The sequence below is a fragment of the Physeter macrocephalus genome, chromosome 17, assembly GCF_002837175.3.
Source record: "Physeter macrocephalus isolate SW-GA chromosome 17, ASM283717v5, whole genome shotgun sequence".
Taxonomy (NCBI): domain Eukaryota; kingdom Metazoa; phylum Chordata; class Mammalia; order Artiodactyla; family Physeteridae; genus Physeter; species Physeter macrocephalus.
Genome location: NC_041230.1, coordinates 14874386 through 14900720, shown reverse-complemented (window position 1 = coordinate 14900720; position 26335 = coordinate 14874386). Strand labels below are relative to the sequence as shown.

Genomic DNA, 26335 nt, shown 5'->3' with positions numbered 1-26335 from the left:
ATAGTTGATTTACAATGTTGTGTTAATTACTGCTGTACAGCAAAGTGACTCAGTTATATGTATATACATTCTTTTTCATACTCTTTTCCATTATGGTTTATCACAGGATTGAATATAGTTCCCTGTGCTATGCAGTAGGACCTTGTTGTTTATCCATTCTATATAAACCAGTTTGCATCTGCTAACCCCAGACTTCCAATCCATCCCTCTCCCACACCCCTCCCCCTTGGCAACCACCAGTCTGTTCTCTATGCCCGTGATTCTGTTTGTGTTTCACAGATAAGATAGGTTCATTTTTATCCACATCCATTTTATGTGGCCAAGCGCCCCCAACGACCCATAGTGTCATATTTTAGATTCTACATATAAGTGATATCATGCAGTATTTGTCTTTCTGACTTACTTAGTATGATAATCTCTAGCTGCATCCATGTTGCTGCAAATGGCATTATTTTGTTATTATTTTTATGGCTGAGTAGTATTTCACTGTATATATGTACTACATCTTCCTTATCCATTCATCTGCTGATGGACATTTAGGTTGTTTCCATGTCTTGGCTATTGTGAATAGTGCTGCTATAAACTTAGGGGTGCATATATCTTTTTGAATTCTAGTTTTGTCTGGATATATGCCCAGGAGTGGGACTGCTAGATCATATGGTAATTCTATTTCTAATTTTCTGAGGAACCTCCATACTGTTTTCCACAGTGGCTGCACTAACTTACATTCCCACCAACACTGTAGGAAGGTTCTCTTTTCTCAACACCCTCTCCAGCATTTGTTATTTGTAGAGTTTTTAATGATGGCCATTCTGACCAGCATGAGGTGGTACCTCACTGTAGTTCTGATTTGCATTTCTTTAATAATTAGCGATGTTGAGCATCTTTTCATGTGGATATTAGCCATTTGTATGTCTTCTTTGGAGAAATGTCTCTTTAGGTCTTCTGCCCATTTTTCAATTGGGTTTTTTTGTTGTTGTTGTTACTGAGTTGTATGAGCTGTTTGTATATTTGGGAAATTAAGCCCTTGATGGTTGCATCGTTCGCAAATATTCTCTCCCATTCTGTAGGTTGTCTTTTCATTTTGTTTATGGTTCCCTTTGCTGAGCTAAAGCTTGTAAGTTTGATTAGGTCCCATTTGTTTACTTTCGTTTTTAGTTCTGTTGCCTTGGGAGACTGACCTTAGAAAACCTTGGTATGATTTACGTCAGAGAATGTTTTGCCTATGTTCTCTTCTACGAGTTTTACGGTGTCACGTCTTATGTTTAAGTCCTCAAGCCATTTTGAGTTTATTTTTGTGTATGGTGAGAGGGTGTGTTCTAACTTCACTTTACATGTGGCCGTCCAACTTTCCCAACACCACTTGCTGAAGAGACTTATCTTTTTCCCATTGTATATTCTTGCCTCCTTTGTCAAAGATTAATTGACCATAGGTGTGTGTGGGTTTATTTCTGGGGTCTCTATTCTGTTCCATCGATCCACATTTCTATTTTTGTGCCGATGACACGCTGTTCTGATTACTGTAGTGCAAAAGTCTATTATTATTTCTAATGATGTATTTGCAGATCTGTTTTCTACATATGGAATTCTATCATCTATAAATAATGACACTATTATTTCTTTCTTCCCAAACTTTATAACTTTTCTTTTTCTTGCCATGTGCACTAGTTACCATTTAGTAACCAAGGTTGTTTATGCTGTTTAGAAATGGTATCAGAGGGCATCTCTGTACTGTTTCCAGTCTCAATAGGAAAGCTTGCAACATTCCACCACTGAGAGTGACGTTTACTGTAGTTTTATTTTTCAGCAGAACCATTAAAGAAGTTCACATCTATTACTAACACTGTTTTTAGAGTTTTTACATCTAGATTCATGTGTGAAAATGAAATGTAATTTTCTTTCTTATACCATCATTGTTGGGGTTTGGTATCAAGGTTATATTTACCTCATAAAATGAATTAGAGAGCATTAACTCTTTTTCTGTTCTTTAAGAAGCATTTAGGTGAGACTAGAATTATTTCCTCCTTGAATATTTTTAGAGCTCTTTTGTGAAGGTATCTAGGCCGGTAGTTTTCTTCAAGGGAAGATCTTTGGATTCAATTTCTTTAATGACTAAAGGAATATTCAGGTATTCCTTCTCTTTATAAGTCCGTTTTGACAAGTTATATTTTTCAACGAATGTGACTATTTCATCTAAATTTCCAAATGTATTGGCACGAACTTATTTTTAGGTGCATCTATTTGATGGATTGAACTTTTTATCTCTATGAGTTGATCCTCTTTGTTATGTGGAGTCTTTAACATTTATCTTCTCAGATGTTAATATAATTTACCACCTTTCTCTTGGTTCGTGTTTGAGCAGTATAGCTCTTCCTGTCCTTTTACTTTTGCACTTTCTGTGTCCTTATGTTTGAGATGTATATCTTAACGACAACACAGAGTTGCTGTTGAGAGTTTTGGTAAACTACTCCGTGATACTGCTGCCTTGGCATCCATTTTATGTGGCCAAGCGGCCTGCAGGGGTCTTGAACTGACACTAGCCCCGCTCTGGAGCGCAGGCCCTATAACAGCCAGCAGAGTCACAAGTCAATGTAAGTTCCTGATATCATGCCCCCAACGACCCTCCTTCCTCACCTCGCAGGGCCTTCCCCTCATGCGCCCATTAGGTAAGAATCCCCTCTCCCCCTTGAACCTTACCAAAACCCTGCTCTTTTCTGGTTTGAACTGACCAATTGGCCTTAGCCCAGGAAGCCCAAGACACTCCACCCACGGACCCTAATAAAGGCATGTGCCCCAGGTCCTGCGGCTTCTCTCTGCCTGCACCTGCCTTGACCTCCCACGTGGCCCCACGAGGAGAGCTGTGCACCTCATCCAGGACCTGTGAGTGATGAGCTTCTCTATTTCACTTTCCCTACTACCGATATATTTGTTTTAAATCTAACATTTTATTTTGTGTTTTCTGTTTTCCCACTTGTTCTACCTTTTCTTGACATCATTTGGATTACTTTTTAAAAAAATCATTCTTTCTTTCCCTATACTAGTTTAGAAGTTAAACACATTCTGTTCCCAGAAATTTCATCATGCATATTTTCAAACTATAATCAACACCTTTATCCTCTTCTGAATGATACAGACTTTAGAACACAAATTCCATTTACCACCCTCACTAATTATATGCTATTTTGTTGTACATTTTAATTCTATGTATTTTTAAGTCCCCAAAGATATTACCATTATTGGTTTATAGAATCAATGTTCATTTACATTCATCCACAAATTTACCACTGTATTTTAGTTCCATCTTGCTTCTCAGACGTCCCACCTTGAGTTACTTTCCTCCTCCAGACTTATGCCTTCTCTACCCTCCTTTAGAATTGCCTTTAATGCAGGGCTGCTGGTGGTGACACTCAGTTTGGGTTGGATTTATTTGACTTCACTTCTGAAAGGGATTTTTTCTGGTAATAAAATTCTAGGTCATCCAGGGTTTGCTTGTATCCAGCACTCTGAAGCTAATATTTAAGGGACCACAGCACCCCTGTTAAGAGCCTGCTACCGCTGAACTCCTCTGAAGGAAACTGTCCCGGTCGGGCTAGCACAAACCATGTATCATCATCTTCGGTTGGGGAAGATTCTCAGCTATCCTGTCTCTAACCACTCCTTTTGATTTAAGTATATCCCTGTGCTGATTCTTGTCTCCAGTCTAGTGGTACCTCAAACTTTGAACACTCTATGTCATCCCGAACTAGTTTTCCTTCTGACCTATTTCAGTTCACTATTTCACAATTCAGCTGTGTCTAATCTGTAGTTAAGCCCATCCACTGAGTTTGTATTTTTCAGTTCTAAAAATTCTATTTCTTCCTTTTCAAACCCACTATTGTCACGTTTTATAGTTCCCTGAAGACAATTTGGAGCTTGTCTTTTCTTTCTTTAAGCACACAGCCACCAGTTGTCGTTGTCTGATAATTCTGGGTTCTGTGGGTGCTTTTAATCAACAGCTTCAGAGATCTGGAAATGCCCTTCAACTATTAACGTCTCCCTTTCCATTTTCTTTAATCTCTCTGTGATTCCTGATGATCTGAGGCTGGACCTCTTGGATGGGTCTTCCATCTGTTATCTTTTCTCTCCATTCCCAACTGTTTGTTTCCTGATGTTCTAGGTGAATCCACAAATTTATCTTTCAGTGCTTCTACTGATTTTTTTTGAAAATTCTGGTAATCGTTTTTAATTTTTCTTATTTAGTGATTACACTTTTTTTGCCATGGCATTTTATTCTTTTAAACTCTCCTTGGGAGGTCCTCGATGGCCTAGTGGGTTAGGATTCCGGGCTTTCACTGCCAAGGTCCTGGGTTCAATCCCTGGTTGGGGAGCTGAGATCTCGCAAGCCGCCTGGCGCGGCCAAAAAACTCTCCTCAGTTCTCTGTGTAATCTCAGTTTCCTTTGAAGTGAGTTTCTCTGCTCATCTAGGTCTCCCTCCATTGCAATTTCCCCCCTACACCCAATGCTCCTTGCTGTTGGTCACATCTAGCCATCTGTTCTTACTTTAGGATGAAGACTGGGTATTTGGTGTGCACTGTAGTAGGGGACTGTTCTGTCCTGGTGCCTGTGTCAGCAGACACATCGCTGACTGATGACCAGGACTCCGTCTGTGTAGGTGAGTTATGTGAATAGTTGGCTTCACTTTAGGATACAGGACCCCGCAAAACCAGAATAAGGAAGGCTTGCCTTTTGCAGATACCACTAGTCACCGCAAACCCTTAGCTCTCCCCAAGAGTTTGCTAAATTTCTTTAGTGACGTAACACCCGGTTTCTCTCCCATCACCCAAGCCAAGTAAGCTCGAGCTTTCCAGGCAACAGTAAAAGCAAAGAGCAATCTAAGCTTCAAGTTGTAACCACCAGTCTAAGTCTCAGCCAACTGGACAGTTCACTAGGAAAATAAGCTTCTGCCGTTTCCTGCATCACAGTTCCTTCCAGGCATGGTTGTCAATAAGTAGAACAAGCGAGACAAAATGGATAAGCCACTCTGGGTTTATTATCTGCACTGCCTTCAACAGGATAGGAGAACAACACATATGCACCACACCCAGAAGCTCACTGAGCACAGGTTCAACCCAACCTTTTCCTACATAGATAAAAATCTTTTCTTCATGACCTCACCTTTGCCTGAGGTACAACCCTTTCCTAACTCAGACTCACCCCCATTGTAGGAGCTAGTTCAACAGCCGCTCTGCTGCTAGTTAATAATTCCTCTTTTGTATGTGGCGTTATCTCTATTATGACAGCAGCATGGGAAGGCATCCCCCTCACTGAGGCAACCAGAGGGCAAGTGCACTGAAGCCCCAGAGGCCCTTCTGCCACCTTTAGCCTAACTCCAAGGTGTCCTTGGCTCCAAGATGTCCTTGGCCCCTGTGTGTAGTAGCCCAGACCAAAACACTCTGAGTTTCCTTCTCCTTATTTTGCCTATTTTTCTACCAGGTCTTGGTACCGCCTCTGCACACTTCCCTGAATTCACATATTCCGTCTCTGATGAATCCATGCCCCTCTTCCCACGTTACAGATTTCCTCTCCAAGCAAACACTGCCCCTTCCAAGAGCGCCAACAGGCTCAACACTCCCCCACCTCCACCCTCCTCATTCCTCTATGCCCTACCCCACCTGTCAACTCGGAGCCCAAAGCCTCTCGGCAAAAAGCTGGCACAAAGGCTTTCCCTCGGTAAGAACCTGACAATCGGCTTTTCTGACTGTGATGTAAGTGCTTGACACTAAGCTTTTGATTGCTGAGGCTTCCATTTCAAAGATATTCTTCTCGAATAAACACACTGCCGGCCACACAACTAGACAAAGAGCCAGGCCGTCTTGCCCATAAGGTCCCCCTTTTAGAAAGCTCTGGGTGACCTAGGTAACTGACCGCTTCAGTGGCCCCCTTCCTGCACCCAAATTCCTGCTTTCGCCAGTAAAGAGTGAACCCGTGAAACCCTAGGCACTTCACCCTTGACCCCCAGAAGGGCAGAATCTCAGGTCTGCGCTGTCTCTCTCTCTCTCCCCTCGACCTTGTTGTGTGGCCCCCGGTGTACCGGGAACCCTCCAGGACCTGTGAGGAACGAAACTTGTTTCTTCAGCGTCTCCTGACGGTGCTGCTGGGGTGCATCTTACGATCAGAATAAGAACTGTAAGGGCCAGCCCAGCCAATACAACGCTTGGGCGGGGCTGGGGTGGGAGGGGGTAGCTCGCCACAAGTAGGATGGCCCAGGTCAGTGCTTCAGGCATTTCTATCCCACAGCATCGCTATGACAGGCTGAGACTAGCAGGAAACACCTCCCAGTCAAGTGCCTTCTGAGCCACTACACTCCTGACCCAGTTTCTACTTAAAAGAGATTTGGTGACATGTTTGTTTCTTCCATGACCACATCTCCCATTGCCTTCAATTAGTGGCTCCCTTCAGAAATTTTTTATACCTTTTATACTCACCTCTAGGGGGCTATTAGGATATGTGGTTATGACGCATCCATAAAAAAAAAAAAATGAGCCACAGGAGTGGGTATTTGAGGAAAATAAAATCATAAAGATGAATATGACTTCAAAAAAAATTTCCTTCCTCTACTGGAACAGAAAAGTAAAGTACAGATCTGGCCCAGACAGCATGCAATAGTATAGTCAAAACACTGGGTTTCTGTACTTGTTATCATCAGCATTAACTGATACACCAACCTAAGCACTTTGTATGCACTAACTCATTTATTCCCCCACACCAACCACCTTGAGCTGAAAGCCCCACCATTTAAAAAATTATTTCTTCTCTATTACAAAAGTAATATGTGTTCATAACAGAACACTTGGAAAGTAGAGAAAACACAAAGAAAATTTACATTACATTACTCATCATGATAGTTAAGTTTATGCGTCATCTTGGCTAGTCTATGGTGCCCAGTTGTTTGGTCAAATACTCGTTAGATGTTTCTGTGAAGGTATTTTGTAGACGTGCCTAACATCTCAGTCAGTTGACTTTAAGTAAGGGAGATCATCCTTGATAACATGGGCAGGCCTCATCCCATTACTTGAAGACCTTATGAGCAAAAACTGAGGTCTCCCAAAGAAGAAAGAATTCTGCCTCAACACCATAACATAGTCTCAGGTTCCAGCCTGAGTCCCCAGCCAGCTGGGCTGCCCTATGGAGCCTGGATTTGCCAGCCCTCACAACTGCATGAGCCGCTCCTTAAAATAAATCTCTCTCGCTCTCTCCAAATATATATATACATATCCTATACACATCCTATTGGCTGTTTCTTTGGAGAACACTGACTGCTGATACACCCATAATTTCACCTGCCAAAGATAATTTCTATTACTATTTTTCCATTCTTCCAATCCTTTCTCTATGTACGTATGGTATATAAGTAATTTTATATACATATATGTAATTATACAGACACAGACAGACATACACACACGAGAGTGATGAACTTGTCCCAGTCATCTTCGTTAACACGAGAAGTCCCGCATCCTGGGAAACCCCTCAGTCCCAGGCAAACTGGGATGGTTGGTCAGCTTAATACACACACACACACATACACACACACACACACACACATCCCTTTTTTCTTTTTAAATAAAACTGCAATCATTCTGTACATACTGTTTTGTAACCTAATCTCTTCACTTACAAATATATTGTGGCTGTTTTCCAATGTCAAAAATATTCTTCTGTGACATCATGTTTAATGGCTGTACTGTATTTCATTTTATGGTTCTATCCTTTCATTTCACCAGTTCCCCATTACTGGAGATCTAGATTTCCAGTTCTACTACTTTAAATTGTCTTTGGATCTAAAAACAAGAGAGGCTGGAACAGTAGGGGAAAAAATCATATACATACACACAAACTGTAGACCACAGCCCTCAAGGACAGCCTTGTTCTACTTTAATAAAATATTTACCATTCTTAGTCTTGGACACCTGTGCTGGTGTAGCTAAATGACTCAAAAAAAAGAGGGAGCGCCCTCTCTCTACCTGCCTATAACAACAGGCATGGTGACACATTAACGCTTGAAAAGACATTGAGTCCTTACCTTTTTAATTCATTTACAATTGAAGTGTGAACTTCTATTGCAACTTTGCTGTCCAACTGTATTTTTAGTTCCTGGCATTCCGTCCGTAAAGTGTCCAATTGCTCCTTACTTTTAGTTAGCTCCTTTTCTTGGTTCTGTGTTTTAGTCTCCAGAAGCATTAGCTGTTTAGTCAGTTTAGAAACTGAAACACAAAAGAGATGGATAAAGACTTGGTACAGAAGAGCTAATAAAGCATGATTACTGATTACTAATACTAGTGAGAGCTTATAAAAGATGATCTTTAAAAAAAATGTGCTGGCGATTTAGAAATTAATACCAAAGGCTTTGTACTTAGCAATTACTGTCCCTATATTAAATAGTCGCTAAATATACACTTTCTTACTGGGGATCAATATACTGATATTATCGTTAAATATATAATATTTAACAAGACATGATTCCAGTCTTCAAGGAACTGACTTTCTAAAGACTGAAGCCTTAAGTCACACACAGATGTACAAGCGTACCTCATGAGGTCGTCCCTAAAACTGCAAGATTTTCAAGATTTTCAGGACATCAAGTATGGCCCAACTAAGGGCAGAATTTGTTTTTCTTCCCTTTCTTCATTAACTTTTTATGTTTAGTGTCCTACATCTAAAGTAAATCATAAATATTTTCATCCTAAGTGACATGGAAGTATGTAATATTAAGACACTTCCTGGGCATCTGCTGAAACTAGCACTCAGAAGTATTACAGCGTAGAACTCTAAATCTTTCTGTTCTGTGAAAACATTTAGTTGATCGAAATGAATAGCTGTTTCTGGGAAATGGGAAAATAACATGGGCAGCTGACTGAATCACACAGGCCAAAATAATCATCCTACCTGTTTAGATCTGCTGTGTTTGAGATTAAGCTCAGTAAATATGAAATTAATTTCCCTGTCGTCTCTGATATTTGAGGCTTTCTCTCCCCTCCACCCCAAGCAGTGCCAGGACAAAGGCAGCTACTCCTGTGCCTGCTCAGCCTATGGGGAGGAAACTCCTGCTGGATTGACAACTGCTCTCACTGCGGACCCGGCCTGGCCGGCAGACACAAGCGAAGCGCCAGCCCCGCAGCGTCAGCTACAGCAGGGGCTGGTAGCAGACTCTTCCGTGGTGTGGAAAGGGGAGCCGCTGAATAACAGGTGCAGAAGGGGAAACAGAAAGGACTCACGCTGGCTCACAGAAGACAGCTTGTATCTTGGCCTCCTGTCCTACATTGCTCTTCACCGGAAAAGCAAAATCAGTAAAGCCAAAGGAAAAAAAAAATACCACTCTCTTTTGTGTTCATAAGTTTTGGTTTTAATCGAAGTGGAATAAATGACTCAGTCTGGCCACTTCAAAGTCCACTGTCATACGCTGTGAGGCTCCTGAGATGGGGCGTCAGGGCGGGCGGTGGGGGGGGACGTGTGGGGAGAGGAGGCGCTCACAGAAAGGATCTGATGGAGATTTAAGCTACGGCAGCGCCTGCAGCGCTGAAGGAAGGGCGAGAGCACAGAGAAACTGTTTAGAGAGTCAATGGTTCCTACTTATTTACTCATTCAACAAATTTTGGGGAACGTGTCCTCGCGTTGTTTCCAATATTCATCTCACACGATTTTTCCCAGTTACGTGGCACACTGTTTCCCCCCAAACTCAGTTCTGCTCACTCTAAAGCTGTCATCACAACTGATTTACAAAAGAGAGTAACTCAACACCGTGGAGTCTAAGAGAAAGCAGTCAGTGCATCACGGGTGATGGCTGGATATGCTATAACATAAACAGCTGCCCTTCAGTAAAGAAGAACATGTTCTAAAAAACATGACTTCCAGTGTCTTCAGGTGGGGGTGGAGGGGTGCCAGTGTAAAATGACACAATGGCGACGTCACAGCATCACCACCACTGGCGGGAAGGACCGCTCACCTTCCTGGAGACGCTCCTGGTGCGTGTCCTTGGCTTTTGTTTGCTGAATCTCCAACTGCTCTATCAACAACTTGTTTTCCTCTAAAACCAGTTCTGCTTGAGTCTGAAGCTGACGCCTACAATTGATTTACAAAATTAAATACTGTCATTCAGGTGAAGAATGATTACAGAGACACTCCTGAGTCTAAAAGAAAGCATCAAATGTGTTGTAGGTAATGACATGTTTTAATGCTAAACATGTTACTAACACAGTAAGTCTTGCCATTTCCATTAAATTGAGGGAAAGGACAGAAATGAAGTTTGAATTACGAACTGCTTTAGTACTTTGTTAAAAGGTAAAATTTCAAACATATACAAAAGTAGAAAGAATAGAATAGAAACTCCCATGTACAAAACGCCCTGCTTGAACAATTATCAAATGGCCAGTCCTGTTTCATCTATATAAACCTCTAATCCCCCCACCCAGTGGATTATTTTGAAGCCAGTATGAAATATTTTTAAAGAATTTAGAAAGTTCCCATTTTAAGCACAATATGTTCCCTTGTACTCGGTAGCATAATTGCCAAAAGACAATGACTTTGTTAAAAGCCCTTGTAAGAGTTCTTAAACTGTACTAAGACCCCCCAGGTTGAATTTCACATGCGCAAACCCTATCCTGACAGTTTGTGCAAAGTAAATCCCAGCTCAGCTCAACCTCATGATGGCAAAATCCAGTGAGAATGAGCTAAAGGGATCTTAGAAATCATCTAGTTAAATGTTTACCACCCAAAGTACATGGTAAAGCAGTAAATTATCTCAATTTTCCACTTTAGACTCAGAAAAGTGAGGTGGAGGAAGGAGGGAGAAAAGATGAAAGGAGTCCAGCTCTAGTGATTACCTCCCTCAACAGAGGCTGCGCACTAGCTCCTCGGCACCCGGAGGCGTCCCTACCAGCTGCCCGACCTGTGGTGTGGAGGAGGCCCCACGCTGTACCTGTACCGGAGCGGAGCTCCCCCAGGCGGAGCCGCTCCAGCCTCCTCATGCCTGCCTCAAACAGAGCAGCTCCACTTTGGACTTTCTTATCAGACTTCCTCCCTCCCTCCCTTCCTCCTTCCTTACTTCCCCCTTCTTTCCTTCTTTCCCTACCACTTTCCTCCTTCTTTCCTTCCCTTCCCCCCTCCCTTCCACCTTTTCTTTCTTTTTTAAACGAAAGGGATCTCCAAGGTCAAAACCTCAAATTTAGTTTAATGCTCCTTCCCATTTTCTAGGTGAAGAAACTGAGGTCCATTAAGCATGAGGTTACCCAGCTGGTCAGAGGCAGTTAGGGAAAGAAATGTAGAGTTTAGCTGCAGCCCAGAAGTTCATGGAGAAATTACCTGAAACTAAGGAGGAAGACTCTGCTGACGCGTGAAGCCAGCATGCCGAGTGCACCTCGCGGCTGCGCAAGCACAGCAGCCAAGGCGGGGCAGGCGGGGGCACGACTGGGACGGGCTTCGGGGTGGCAGCAGGTCTGCCTACAGAGTGTGAGGCCCCGGTCCTGCCCCAGCTGGAGGACAGTGAGTTCAGAGCAGGGGGAGGCCCTGTGCACAACTAACAGTTTTCTGCATCCCTACCCTGTGCCACAGGCCACCGGACTAGAGCAGGGTGCAAACTTCGAAGTCTTATAAACAGGACTGGGGAAGATAGTGGGCATGCAGATTTCAAAGTGGGGTCTGCCTTTCTTTCCTTTATTTTATTTATTTATTTGTTTTTACCGTAATGAGAAGTCAACAGGTTTGACTTACAGCTATACACAAGGTTAGGGAAAGAATCTGAGGGTTTGGGAGAGGGAGCCTGGAAGCAGCCCAACTGACCTGCTTTCTAGGTCACTATTCAAGGAGGGTTTGAGGGGAGACACACTAGGAACCCTGACAGAAGAAAATCAAAGTGCAAAAGGGGAAGCCACAGTACAACAGGATCCAGTAGCTGCCCAACCAGTCCCAACTGACACATCAGTGGCCATAAAATCAGGGAGAACCCACCTAATGGTAAGAATGCTGTTGACTCAATTCCAAATTTCCATACATCACATATGGAAAATATTTAATTTTTTTCAGTGATGTTAAGACATTTAAAAAATATTAACTATAACATACCTACCCAAGGCAAAAAAAGATATACCTGAATAGCTTTTGCTTTCTTGGTCCTGCTTGGGTATTGCCTTTAGACTTTTGAAGACATTTACTTTCTCAAATGCACTGAACAGGCATCTGTTGCTGCTGTGCTAGATGAACAGGACATGGCCCTGCCCTTGAGATGCTCCCAAAGGAGACGAGGGAGACAGGTGTGAAGACACATAGGTAGGCACAGCATGGCAGGTACAAGGACAGGGCGTGTATTTAGGGCCAAGTCAGAAACTGAGACAAAGGAGCAATTCACTCTGCCTTCAGGGAGAGCTACTGACTAGCACCATTCGAGCAGGGCCCTAACGGATGTACAGGAGGGCAGAAAGGGGTGTTCCGGGGGGAGGGAAGTGAGGCAGCACTCAGCTGCCTGGGAATGGAAGGGGCAGGGCAAGTGGGAGCTGGGGGTGCAGGGCCTCATCCTGGACTGTCTGTCCTAAAGCCCTGGGAGCCATCAGAGGGGCCCAAGAAAGGATGTGACTCAACAGGTTTGGGATGGGAAAAGTGCCCTAGAAAAATACAACCTCAGAAGATAAAAATGGAGACAGCAAATATACATATTTATATATATATAAACCTATTTAGAATTTTTAAAGTAGTCTTTAAAATACAAGTTTAGGGGCTCCCCTGGTGGCGCAGCGGTTGTGCAGCGGTTGCGCGTCCGCCTGCCGATGCGGGGGAACCGGGTTCGCGCCCCGGTCCGGGAGGATCCCGCGTGCCGCGGAGCGGCTGGGCCCGTGAGCCTTGGCCGCTGGGCCTGCGCGTCCGGAGCCTGTGCTCCGCGGCGGGAGGGGCCACAGCGGAGGGAGGCCCGCGTACCGCACAAAAAAAATAATAATAAAAATAAAAATAAAATACAAGTTTCGAATAATTTACTAGCTTTCACTACACCTTATTAGTTTCTTAGAAACTCTCCATTAAAATGTTTTAGTTAAAATACATATATATTTGACAATTTAATAAAGTTTATTCCTATTATCTTTTCTTTTTTTAATTAGCAGAATACCGGAAGCACAACACCACTTGCCATTCCTCACTGGTGACAAGACTGTTCTTATTCAGCTCTTGGTGCAGTTCTTCATTTTCTTTCACCACTTCTTGGACTCTCGTCTTAAACGTTCTCATTTCCTCCTGAAACAAAATTTATGTAAACTGCAACACACACATACATTCATCTCTGTATTTCTTAGTTCTAATGCTGTCGCTGTGGCTAAAATCAAATGTTAATAGCTTTTAAGCAGAGTCTCATAGTACTGGCAGCCTCAAACTTGATACCAGCACCCAGTGCCTGCCCTCGAGGGGCTCACGGTCTAGCGAGAAAACACAAGAGACAGCTACCGGGCAGAGAACAAGGGACAAAAGCACCTCAAGTTTTAAATATTCGGTTCCTAACTTGATGACATTTTTCTATAACTGCCAAATATTTGAAAAGATAAAAAGGGGAATAAAAAAGGCAGAGATGCCTATAAATGCCATAGCTTTTTCTTTGTTTAAAGACTTTGGAGGATAAATTGGAGCTTTTTAGATAAAAATAAGAAGTTTTCATCCTAACTGAAGCCCATTTTGGTGGGGAAGGGCTTAGTGCAGGGTTTGGAGTCTCATAATTTTGCCCCATTACAATCACGAGAAAGCCTCCCTTACTTAAAGCCATCAGTCAGTCCAGCTTCATCACTCATTGGCCCCCACATGAGGACTGTTGCTTGGTTTGTTTTCAACTGCTAACAGTCTGTGTTTGTGGCACTCGCGCTGGGTGGCCTCCGTCATGACTTTTCTCAGCTAGCACTTGGCCAGCTTCAGTATCGTGTGCTGTCTTCTGGTGAGAATCTTAGGTGCTAATATTTATTCTGGGACGCTTCTAAATATTCTTCTCCCAGCTAGCAGACATTTATACTTATAAAAAGCAACAACGCCGAGCAACTTCTCTTTCTCTCATCTTTCTGCCCAAACGCGCTCCCCAATTGCTAGCGGTCCACTGGCCCTTTTTCAGAACATGGGTGGGGCCAACTACAGCCCACAGGCCAGCTGCCTGTATTGTCAATAAAGTTTTACTGGAACATAGCCACACCCATTCGTTCACACCTGCTCTGCAGCCCGCTTTCATGCTACAGTAGCAGAGCTGAGTAGCTGCAAATAGAGACTCCATGGCCCCCAAAGCCTAAAATTTATACTAAGTAAATGTTTACAGAAAATGTTTCCCGAACCCTATTTTAGAAGGAGCACTAAATAAGTATTTTTACTATTTGGATTGATACTTAACCAATTGTACAAGATTAATTCACCCTCTTAAAAAATTAAGAGTCCAACAGAAAGCCTAGGAGAAAAGGTTCACAACTGCATTACGTGGGCCATGTACGTGGGACAGCAGAACAAGAACAGGCTGGGTGACTCTTAACAGACCCTTCCAATCAGGGATCTGAGAAATACCAACTCTTTTCTCCCTGGATCCCTCCAATTCCAGGGATCTCTTTGGTCACTTAAATAAGGAACATAGAGGTTCGCAGCACGGAAAGGCATGGGACGTATCTATAACACCTGCACAGCCTTGGTTTCCTGTATCATTAGAATGAACTCTGCTCCAGGAGCCATTCCCATGAAAAAGAGTGAACACGGCAGAAACAAACAAAAACCTCACTTCCCCACCACTACCAACAGCTCAGTAATTAGACTTCCTGGGGGTCAGCTCTTCATAGAATTAAGGAGCATCTAACTCTGCCTAAAACATCCCCGGTCTTCTACCTTCCTTGTCTGCCCAAATGTCCCCTTTACCAGGGCTGTTTGCAGCTGCACAGGACCAGGAAAGTAGCACCTCCCACTGCTGCCTTCTCCGCACCCCAAGACCCCAGCCCATGTGGGGCTGCCTGTCTGGGAAACCACGGCTTCCAATGCTGCACCACCCCGTCCCTCCATACTTCTCCCATCAATCTCAACCCACCCCTCCAGATCTGCCCATCACTCTCTCCTGCCTTCCCTCTTCCTTCTCCCCGGCTACAGACATCCCCTGTAGCAGGTGGGTGTCCCCACCCTGCTACACTCCCTCCTTCTTTCTTTTTTTTTTTTTCCTTCTTTCCTTCTTTTAACAAACACTTGAGTACCTGCTAGATGTTGGCTATACCTATCTTCAAAATATTGCTTCCAAGTTTGAATCGGTCTTCTTTTCTACAAATCTTGTTCTTCTGAGACTTTTGCCCACCTACCTGAAGGCTGGCATTGAGCTCGTCCTTCTCTTTCATTCTGTCTTCATAGGCCAGCAACAAGGGGGACAGGTACTTTGTATCCACCTGAACATCATGGAATAAAGAAGGTTAATATCTTTCTTACATCTAAACACAATCAGCACATCTTTAAAAAGGAAAGAAAATATACTTCATTTGGAATGGTTTGTAACAGCTATTCAATTATAGCCCAGAAAATATGGCCCCTGAAATTAAATAACTTTCACTCACCAGCCAGGGCGGTATAGGGCCCTTTGATGGGAGGCCTTCAATATTTAAACTCTAAAAACAAAACACATGGTGAAGACAAATTAAATTACACTTCCTCTGAAATTTCAAGTCTTAGCTATTCTTAACCTAGACTGGGCATCAGCTATCTAGGAATCTTGTGTGTGTGTGTATATAAATTGATATATTTGTGTATATATATATATATATATATATATATATATATATATAAAATTATCTGAAGTGTTTGAGAGTAATTTATAGACATAATGCTCCTTTTCCTCTAAATACTTCAATGTATATTTCCTAAAAGCATTCATCTATCTGACCACAGTACCATCATAAAAATCAGGAAAACAAGACTGATGCAATACTGTATTCTAATCTACAGACTATACTGAAATTTTGCCTATTTTCCCACTGATGTCCTTTTCTGGTCAAGAATCCAATCCAGGATTACATGTTGCATTTAGTTGTCAAAACTTTTCAGTATTTTAAAATGTGGAACATATCTAATAATTTTTTATTGGATGCCAATAAAACTTTTTCAGCATTATGTTGTTGAGTGTCTAGATTTTGTTGTCTTCTTTTAAAGTGTTTTGTTTTCTTCTTTTTCTTTTGTAGGCTCTTAAGGTACGCACAAAAGACGATGTTTTTGAGGCTCGTCTTTTTACCCTGGCTAGGGTGGGTCTTTACTGAAAGGCTGGTTTAGCCATACTGCTAAGGCATGGCCCTTCTGGACTCTTTACTCAACGCTGCAGTGTTCACCAAGGTCTCCCCACTCTGGCTGGTCAGAACCCAAAGGTCTCCAGGTGCTAATTACTTTTAGCTCACAGCTCCCTGAACTTGTTTTCTGCCTGGCCTCACAGAGTTTCATCCTACACATGTGCAGATTAGTGTTCAGCAAAGGACTGCAAGGAACCCCATGTGGATTTATGTAGCTCTTGCCATGGCTCCCTCCTCTCTGGTGTTCCTGCCCCACAAATCCTAGTCTCCTCTGCTTCCCCAGATCTAATCTGTCTCTTCAATTCAGACTGCTGGACTCCGCTTGCATTGCTCCACCCTGCAATGTTATCCGAGAGTGCCTCCGAGCAGAAAGCAATGTGATCATAAGGCTCATCTATTTATCCTCCTTCTCCCCATGATCACAGAGCTGCCTGCTGTCTGATGTCTGTAGAGAGTTGTATTATTTATTCTGCCTGGTTTTCTAGTTGTTTACAGTAAGAGGCCAAACCTGGTAGCAGTAATTCCTTATTCAACAAAAATTTTCTAATGCGTTTACCATCTCATGATTCATTCAGCAAACACTGAAAGCTCACTAAGCCATTATGGACGTTACAGCACATTTCACTGTTTACAAGGATTGTATAGTTCCACACAGAGATGGGTCTTCTAACATAGCACAGGGCAGAACGTGCCTTGAGAGTGGTACAAACAGAAGCCTGCAATGGTTGGAGAGAGAGAGATCACCTCTGGCTGGAGGCATCGGGGAGACTGTTATGGAGAATGGTGGCCGCAAAGGGTAGAATGGTGTGCACATTTTGGGGGGCGGGTGAGGGCAGCAGCCAGTCACTAGGCCTGCCTGCCCACAACCTTCTGAAAGAGAACTGGCTTGCCCACAGCCCTGCAGAAGGCCCTGGCCTAGGAAGCCTGTTTTGGATCATAGGACCCCAGGAACTTTAATATTTTTGTTAAAAAAAAAAAAAAAGTTAACATTATGTTAAGTGAAAGAAGTCAGCCACAAAAGACCACCTGTTGTATGATTCCAGTTATATAAAACATTCAGAGAAGGCAAATCCACAGAGACAGAAAGTAGTAGTTGTCAGGGCCAATGTGGGTGGTGGGAAAAAAGGGGGCATGACCGCTAACAGGTGTGAGATTTCTTGCTGTGAGTTTTCTTGTTGTGATGAAAATGTTCTAAAATTGATCGTGGTGATGGTTGCACTGTTCTGTGAATACACTAAAAAATCACTGAATTGTATACTTTAAATGGGTGAATTAGATGGTATGTGAATTATATCTCAAAGCTGATATTTAAAAAATTTAAACCTAAGTCCTACTTCAAAAAGAAAGAAAGCAGCCCATAAAGCTGCCCTGAACTCCCAGGAGCCACGTGACAACACCGTACACACCTGGCTTCCCCCGCCGCCCCCCCCACCCCCCCGATCCAAGTAGGAGCCAGTGAGCTGGGCGTCCTGACACCCCCACCCGCGCCTCCAGCCCCACACAACCCTCACACACATGAGCCTCCAGGGCACAGACCTGAGCTGCTGGGTCCTCTTGTTCCACACAATTTTTGAGGTTTGCTCAGAACCTCAAAAATAGCGTAGTGGTTTGCTCAGTGAGAGTCTGTCGAATTGAATTCTGCAATCCTGCTTCTAAAGTAAAACCTAGTCTGTCTCCTCTCTTTATATACGCATACATTGTGAAAGGATCTCCACCTCCAAGTTAATTACACACCCATCACCCCACATATTTACCATTTTGTGGGGAGAGAACACAAGTTCTACTCTCTTAGCAAGTTTCAACTATACAGTACAGTATTATCAACTATAGTCACCACGTTATACGTTGGATCCTCAGATCTCATTCATCTTATACCTGAAAGTTCATACCCTTTTACTTGACTATTCCCCCCAGCCCATGGCAGTCACCATTCTACTCTGTGTTTCTATGAGTTTGACTTCTTTTTTTCAGATTCCACATATAAGTGACACCAAGCAGTATTGTCCTTTATCTGGCTTATTTCACTTAGAATAATACCCTCCATGCTCACCCATGTTGCAAGTGACAGAACTGCCTTGTTCTTTAAGGCTGAATAATATTCCACTGTATGTCATATGTTTTTTATATATATGTATATGTGTGTATATATATATATGTATATCTATAAAACATGTGACATATTCCACATTTTCTTTATCCATTCATCCTGACAGATACACAAGTGGTTTTCACACCTTGGCTATCATAAATAATGCTGCAATGAACATGACAGTATAGATATCTCTTCAAGATAGTGATTTCATTTCCTTTAGATATATACCCAGAAGTGGGATTGCTGAATGGTATGGTAGTTCCGTTTTTAATTACTTGAGGAACCTCCATACCGTTTTTTATAGTGGCTGCACCAACTTACATTCTCACCAATAGTGTACAAGGGTTCCCTTTTCTCCACACCCTCACCAGAATTTCTATCTTTTTTTAAAAAAGACATGCTAACAGGTATGAGGTGATATCTCAGTGTGGCTATAAGTTGCCTTTTCCTGATGATTAGTGATGCTGAGCACCTTTTCATGTACCTGTTGGCCATGCGTATGTCGTCTTTGGAAAAATGTCTATTCAGATCCTTTGCCCATTTTCAAATTGGGTTATTTGTTTTTGTGCTATTGAGTTGTATGAGTTCCTTGTATAGTTTGGATATTAACCCTTTATTGGGCATGTGGTTTGCAAATATTTTCTCCCATTCCATAGGTTGCCTTTTCATTTTGTTGATAGTTCCCTTTGCAAAAGCTTTTTTAGTTTGATGTAGTCCATTTGTTTATTTTTGCTTTTGTTGTCTTTGCTTCTGGTATCAAATCCAAAAAATCAGGGCTTCCCTGGTGGCGCAGTGGTTAAGAATCTGCCTACCCATGCAGGGGCACGGGTTTGAGCCCTGGTCCGGGAAGATCCCACATGCTGCAGACAGAGCAGCTAAGCCCGTGCGCCACAACTACTGAGCCTGTGCTTCCAGAGCCCATGAGCCACAACTACTGAAGCCCTCATGCCACAGCTACTGAAGTCCACGTGCCTAGAGCCCATGCTCCGCAACGAGAAGCCATCGCAATGAGAAGCCCGCGCACCGCAACGAAGAGCAGCCCCCGCTCACCGCAACTAGAGAAAGCCTGCACGCAGCAACGAAGACCCAAAGCAGCCAAAAATAAATAGATAAATAAACAAATAAAATAAAATTTTAAAAAAATACAAAAAAATCAATGCCAAGACGAAGGAGTTTTATAATTCAGGTCTTACATTCAAGTCCTTAATTCATTTTGAGTTGATCTTTGTCTATGGTGTACAACAGGGGTCCATTCTTTTGCAAGTGGATATTCAGTTTTCCCAGCATCATTTACTAAAGAGACTATCCTTTCCCCATAGTATATTCTTGGCCATATACACATGGGTTTGTTGACCGTATACACATGGGTTTATATCTGGGCTCTCAATTCTGTTCCATTGATCTATGTGTCTGTTTTCATGCCAAAAGTACACCGTTTTGATTACTATTTCTTTGTAATATAGCTTGAAATCAGGAGGTGTGATATCTCCAGCTTTGTTTTTCTTTCTCGAGTCTACTTTAAATATTTGAGGTCTTTTGTGGTTCCATGTAAATTTTAGGACTGTTTTATCTGTTTCTGTGAAAAATGCCACTGGAATTTTGATAGCAATCATATTGACTCTGCAGGTCACTTTGGGTAGTATGGACGTTGTAACAATATCCTTTCAATCCACGAGCCCAGAATATCTTTCCACTTAATTGCATCAACTTCGATTTCTTTCATCAATGTTTTATAGTTTTTTGGTGTACAGATGTTTCACCTCCTTATCACTTCTCGGCCTTTTGGCTAAGATCAAGTGTACATGTTTCACCTCCTTAGTAAATTTATTCCTAAGTGTTTTATTCTTTTTGATGCTACTATAAATGGGATTGTTTCCTTAATTTCTCTTTCCAATAGTTTTTTGTTAGTGTATAGAAACACAACTGATTTTTGCAAATTGATTGTGTATCCTGCAAATTTACTGAATTCATTTATTAGTTCTAACAGTTTTTTGGTGGAGCCTTTAGGGTTTTCTATATGTAATTTCATTGTCATCAGCAAATAGAGGCAATTTTACTTCTTCCTTTCCAATTTGGATGCTTTTTATATCTTTCTTGCCTAATTGCTCTGGCTTGGACTTCTAGTATTCTGTTGAATAAAACTGGTAAGGGTGGACATCCTTGTGTTGCCCCTGAAGGTTCCAGCTTTAGATGTAGGCTTGTCATATATGGCCCATGACTATGTTGCAGTACGGTTCTTCTACACCCGGTTTGTTGAGAGTTTTTATCATGACAATATGTTGAATTTTTGTCAAAATCTTCTGCATCTATTGAGAGGATCACAGGTTTTACTCTTAATTTTGTTAATATGGTGTATTATACAGTATGTCCCCTACATATAAACCTTCAAGTTGCGAACTTTCAAAGATGCAAACGTGCTCCATCAACATCAGGCGTGAGTGAAACTGCACTTGCCCTCCGTCTGCTATTGCTGAGGATCCTTCAGCTCTACCATCTCCCACCTCCCTCCCTCCTGCAGTCAGTAACTCCTCTTGCCTGATCACTCCATGCCAACCCCTGTATGCCAGCTGTTGTACTGTGCTACTGTACTGTAATCTTACTATATCGTAAGATTTAAAATGTTTTATTTTTTGTCTTTGTTTCTTACGTATTGTGTGAAAAGTATTATAAACCTAGTATGGTACAGTACTATATAGCCAATTGTTGTTAGTTGGGTACCTAGGCTAACTTTGTTGGACTTAGGAACAAATTGGACTTACAAATGTGCTCTCGGAACAGAACTCGTTTGTATGTAGGGGACTTACTGTACTGACTAATTTGCAGATGTTGAACCATCCTTGTATCCCATGAATAAATAGCACTTGATCGTGGTGTTTGATCCTTTCAATATACAGTCATCCCTCAGTATCTGTGGAGAACTGGTTCTAGGACTGGCTGTGGATACCAAAATCTGCAGATGCTCAAGTCCCACAGTTGGCTCTCCAGATCCACAGTTCTACACCTGCAGATTCAACCAACCATGGATTCTGTAGTACTGTACGTATTTATTGAAAAAAAATTAATGTATAATGGACCCATGCAGTTCAAACCCATGTTGTTTAAGGGTCAACTACACTGTTGAATTCAGTTTGCTAATATTTTGTTGAGGAGTTTTGTATCTCTGCTTATCAGGGGCACTGGCCTACAATTTTCCTGGAGTGTTCTTGTCTGGCTTTGGCATTAGGGTAATGCTGGTCTCATAAAATGAGTGTTTCTTCCTCTTCAATTCTCTAGAAGAGTTTGAGAAGGGTTGGTATTAATTCTTGGTATGATTTCAAACAATCAGCTTAGTTCATTGATATTTTCTATTTTTTATTTAATTTACTTCTGCTCTGATCTTTGTTATTTCCTTCCATTAACTTTGGGCTTCGTTTGTTCTTTTTCTAGTTACTTGAGGTATAAAGTTAGGTTGTTTACTTGAGATCTTTCTTGTCTCTTAGTGTAGGTGTTTATTACTATGAACTTCCCTCTTGGAATTGCTTTTGCTGTATCTCATAAGTTTTGTTATGTTGTGTTTCTATTTTCTTTTGTCTCAAGATACTTTCTGATTTCTTCTTTGATCCACTGGTTGATCAGAGTAGCATGTTGTTTATTGTCCACATATTTGTTAATTTTCCAGTTTCCTTCTTTTAACTGATTTCTAGTTTTACACTATTGTGGTCAGAAAAGATACTTGATATGATTTCAATCCTTTTAAATTTATTAAGACTTGTTTTGTGGCCTAATATATGATCTATCCTGGAGAATGTTACATGTGTGCTTGGAGAAGAATGTTTATTCTGTTGCTTTTGGATGCAATGTTCTGTATACACATGGTCTGATGTATCATTTAAGGCCAATGTTTCCTTACTGATTATCTGTCTGAATAATCTATCCATTAATAAAAGTAGGGTGTTAAAGTCGCCTACTATTATTGTATGACTGTCCGTTTTTCTCTTTAGGTCTGTGAATATTTGCTTTATATTTTTAGGTGTGCCTATGTTGGGTGCAAAAATATTTACAAATGTTATATCCTCTTGTTGGAGTGACCTCTTTATCATCTTATAATAACCTTTGTCTCTTTATTACAGTCTTTGTCTTAAAGTCTCTTTTGTCTAAGTAAAGCCAACCCACCTTTCTTTTGGCTTCCATTTGCATGGAGTACATTTTTCCATCCCTTCACTTTCAGTCTGTTTATGTCTTTATATCTGAAGTGAGTCTCTTGTAAGCAGCACATACGTGGGTCTTGCTTTTTTATCCATTCAACCACTCTATGTGTTTTGATTGGAGAATTTTAGCCCATTTATATTTAAAGTAATTATTGTTAGGTATGGACTTATTGCCATTTTGTTCACTGTTCCCTGGCTTTCTGTAATTCCTTTTGGTTCCTTTCTTCTCTTGCTCTCCTCAAGTGTGATTTCATGATTTTCTGTAGTGTTATGCTTAGATTCCTTTGTCTTTACTTTCTGTGTATCTACTATAGGTTTCTGCTTTGTGGTTACTATGAGGCTTACATAAAACAATTTATAACCATCTATTTTAAGTTGATAACTTAAGTTTGAATGAATTCCAAAACTACATTTTTTATTCTCTCCCCATTTTATGTTTATGATGTTACAATTTACATCTTTTTATCTTGTATATTCATTAACAAATTATTGTAGTTATATTTTTACTATCTTTGTCTTTCAACCTTCATACTACATTTATAAGTGATTAACCCACCAACTTCACAACAACAGATTATCTTTAATTTTACTATATATTTACCTTTACCAGTGACATTTTTAATTTCATGTTTTCCTATTACTAATGAGTGCCCTTGTATTTCAGCTTAAAGAAAGTCCTTTAACATTTCTTGTAAGGTTGGTCTGGTGGTGATTAACTCCTTCTGCTTTTGCATGTCCTGAAAACTCTTTACCTCTACTCCAATTCTAAAGGACAACTTTGCTGGGTAGTGTATTCTTGGTTGACTATATCGTGCTACTCCCTTCTGGTCTGCAAAGTTTCTGCTGAAAAATCTGCCGATAGATCTTATGAGGGTTTCCTTGTATGTAACATGTTTTTCTCTTGCTGCTTTTAAGATTGTCTCCTTGTTTTAACTTTTGACAATTTAATTATAATGTGTTTTGATGTGGGTGTCTTTGGATTCATCTTATTTAGAACTCTCTGAGCTTCCTGGATTGAGAGGTCTATTTCTTTCCCCAGGGAAATTTTCAGCATTATTTCTTTAAATGAGCTTTATGCCCCTTTCTCTCTTTCCCCTCTGAGACCTCTGTAATCCACATGATGGCATTCCTTAAGCTATCTTCACTCTTTTTCATTCTTTTTACTCTTCTGTTTGGATGAATTCCACTGCCCTGTCTTCAAGCTCACTGATCCTTTCTCACACTTGCTCTAGTCTGCTGTTGAACCCCTCTATTGAATTCTTCACCTCAAGTATTATATTCTTCTGCTCTATGATTTCTCTTTGGTACTTTTAAAATATTTTCTATCTCTTCGTTGAAATTCTCACTTTGTTCATGCTTTCCTGACCTTGCTGAGCATCTTTATGACTGCTATTTTAAACTCTCTATTGAGTAAATCACTTATCTGGATTTCATTAAGATCAGTTTCTGGAGATTTATCTCATTCTCTTCTTTAGAACATATTCCCTTTTTTCTTCATTTTCCTTTACTCTCTGTGTTGGTTTCTGTGCATTAGAAAAAACAGCCACCTCTCCTGTCTTGACAGAGTGGTCTTGTATAGGAGATGAGTCTCATTGATCAGCCTGGCCCAAGCTCCTGGTTGCCTCTCAAACCTCTGTGATTGTCCAAGCTGCTGTCTTTATTTTTAGTGGTTCCCAGTAGTTGGGGATGTGCCAAGACCCATCAGAGAAAGGGAGGGAGGGAGGGAGTAAATAGAAAGGTGCTCAGGAAGACTCTACTTTGGATGTATCTTTTTTTATACCAAATTATAATAAATATGAGCCCTTTAGAATTGGAAACCAACTCAACAGGAAAGGCTAAAATATCAGAAAACTGATTTTTCTTAATAGGAAACATTACCTCTTCCTTGGATAAATGCCTGAATTTTGTTTGATATCTACTCAGTTCTACATTCAAACAATGAACAGTCATTTTCAATCCATCATTTTCATCCACCAGTTCTTGAGCTTGTTTTCTTAGATAATGTAATTCAGGTGCAGCGACTACTGAAAAAAATAAATTCAATATTATACCATAAGAACTTATTTCAAATTTATCAAGATTTTATATAAATTGCTGATTGTCCTTCTTTCCCTTTTAGGCCCACAAAGGCAGTGAATGACAGATATATAGATATAAATGAATAAAAGTTACTAAGTTTTTTTAACATTGAATAGTCAACAGTGTTTTGGAAGTTTGTGAAAGTTTTTGCATGTACAATTAAGGTAAAATAAAAATTTTAGGTTACAAAAAGTCATTTCAGATGATATACAAATATGTTCCTTGAAAATTATATAGAATAAATGGAGAATTTATTACAACTAATAACTTTCCCACATAATAGTAATGTCTTATTAGAAAACGTAATAGAAAATAGATCCCACAAAATAATAGCACAAATAATATAAAGTATCTAGAAATGTGCCTAAGACAAGAAATATGCAGGGGCTGTATAAAGAAAACTACAACATCTTTTTTAAGGCCATAATATTAGACTTATATAAATAGATAAATATACAGAGAAAACACTGAAAACAGTGAATATTTATATGACCTTAGCATTATTATTATTTTAGCCGTGCCACGCAGCACGTGGGATCCTAGTTCCCAGACCAGAGATTGAACCTGCCCCCACCGCCCAGTGGAAGTGTGGAGTCTTAACCACCAGGGAAGTCCCTGATCTTAGCATTAAAAAGAACTTGACACCAATGGCATAGGTCATAACAGAAAAATATCCTATACATTTAGCTGAATTATCAGCAAACTGAGAAAATATTACATACACGACAAAGGCCTAAAATCCTTAATATGTAAAGAGCTCCTACAAATCAACAGAAAAGATCAAAGCATCTCAATTTAAAATGGGAAATCCTATAAAAGAGAAAGAAAATGACCCACAAAGATAATGAAAAAAATATTCAACTTCATCAATAATAAAATAAATGAATTAAACTAAAATGGGATTCTTCTTTTTTTAACCTATCAAATTCACAAGGAAAATACAATCCTCATCATTGGTAAGTATATGGTGAAAGAGCCACTTTTATATGCTGCTCATGGGGATAAAAACTGATATGAAACATATGTACAATACTATGCTCAGAATCAAAAGAAGTATTGGAATTTTAGCATAATAATAATGACACAGCAGATGAAATCAAATTTCAACAAGTATAAGGATATTAATGAAAGACCTTAAAATCATAACAAAATATCAAGAACATTAATATCAACAAATACTGTAACATAAAATATTAACTTTCAAAATAAATAAGAAAATTTGAATTCTTGTTTGTTCCTTTAATAAAAGAACTGTGTAGTTGTCCCCACCTTCCTGAGAGGATGCTTTCTCAACTTCTTTCAGCTTTCCATTTTCTTTTTCCATCCTTTTAAGTTTTAACTGTAGTTCTTTCATTGTTTTTTTTATTATGTTAAGTTCAAGAGTAAGGGTTTGATTTGCATTGTTTAGATGCAAATTTTCTTCTTTTAATTCCTCGAACTTTTCTTTGGTTATTTCTATACATCTTCGATGTGTTCTACCATTTACATCTGAAAAGGCACAGGAAAAAAGTTTTAAAATATTAACTGATATTTACAATTCTACATCAAAATTACAGGAGACTATTTCAAAAACCACATGAGCAACTCTTCATGTCAGTGCCTGCAAAGAGAATGGCCTATACAGCAAAGAGTGCGTGGTCTGTTGAGACTGCAGTGAGCAACAGGAAGAGGGATGACAGAGGGGGAGG

At 40.7% G+C, this 26335-nt stretch overlaps 1 protein-coding gene across 6 annotated transcripts in view; it reads right to left on the bottom strand.

The window, feature by feature from the left end:
* The window catches only part of CEP89 (centrosomal protein 89), an 83838-nt gene that overhangs the window by 27082 nt on the left and 30421 nt on the right, over positions 1–26335 (bottom strand). For 3 of the 6 annotated variants that reach the window (XM_055078976.1, XM_055078978.1, XM_007101650.4), the window contains 7 exons: positions 25917–26135; positions 24447–24592; positions 15567–15617; positions 15318–15401; positions 13151–13254; positions 9983–10098; positions 8063–8243 (listed from right to left, as the gene is read on the bottom strand). In XM_055078976.1, the coding sequence (XP_054934951.1) occupies positions 8063–8243; positions 9983–10098; positions 13151–13254; positions 15318–15401; positions 15567–15617; positions 24447–24592; positions 25917–26135 (901 nt within the window). The remainder of the gene's footprint in view (positions 1–8062; positions 8244–9982; positions 10099–13150; positions 13255–15317; positions 15402–15566; positions 15618–24446; positions 24593–25916; positions 26136–26335) is intronic. The other 3 variants (XM_055078977.1, XM_055078979.1, XM_007101652.4) reach the window with 1 other exon arrangement.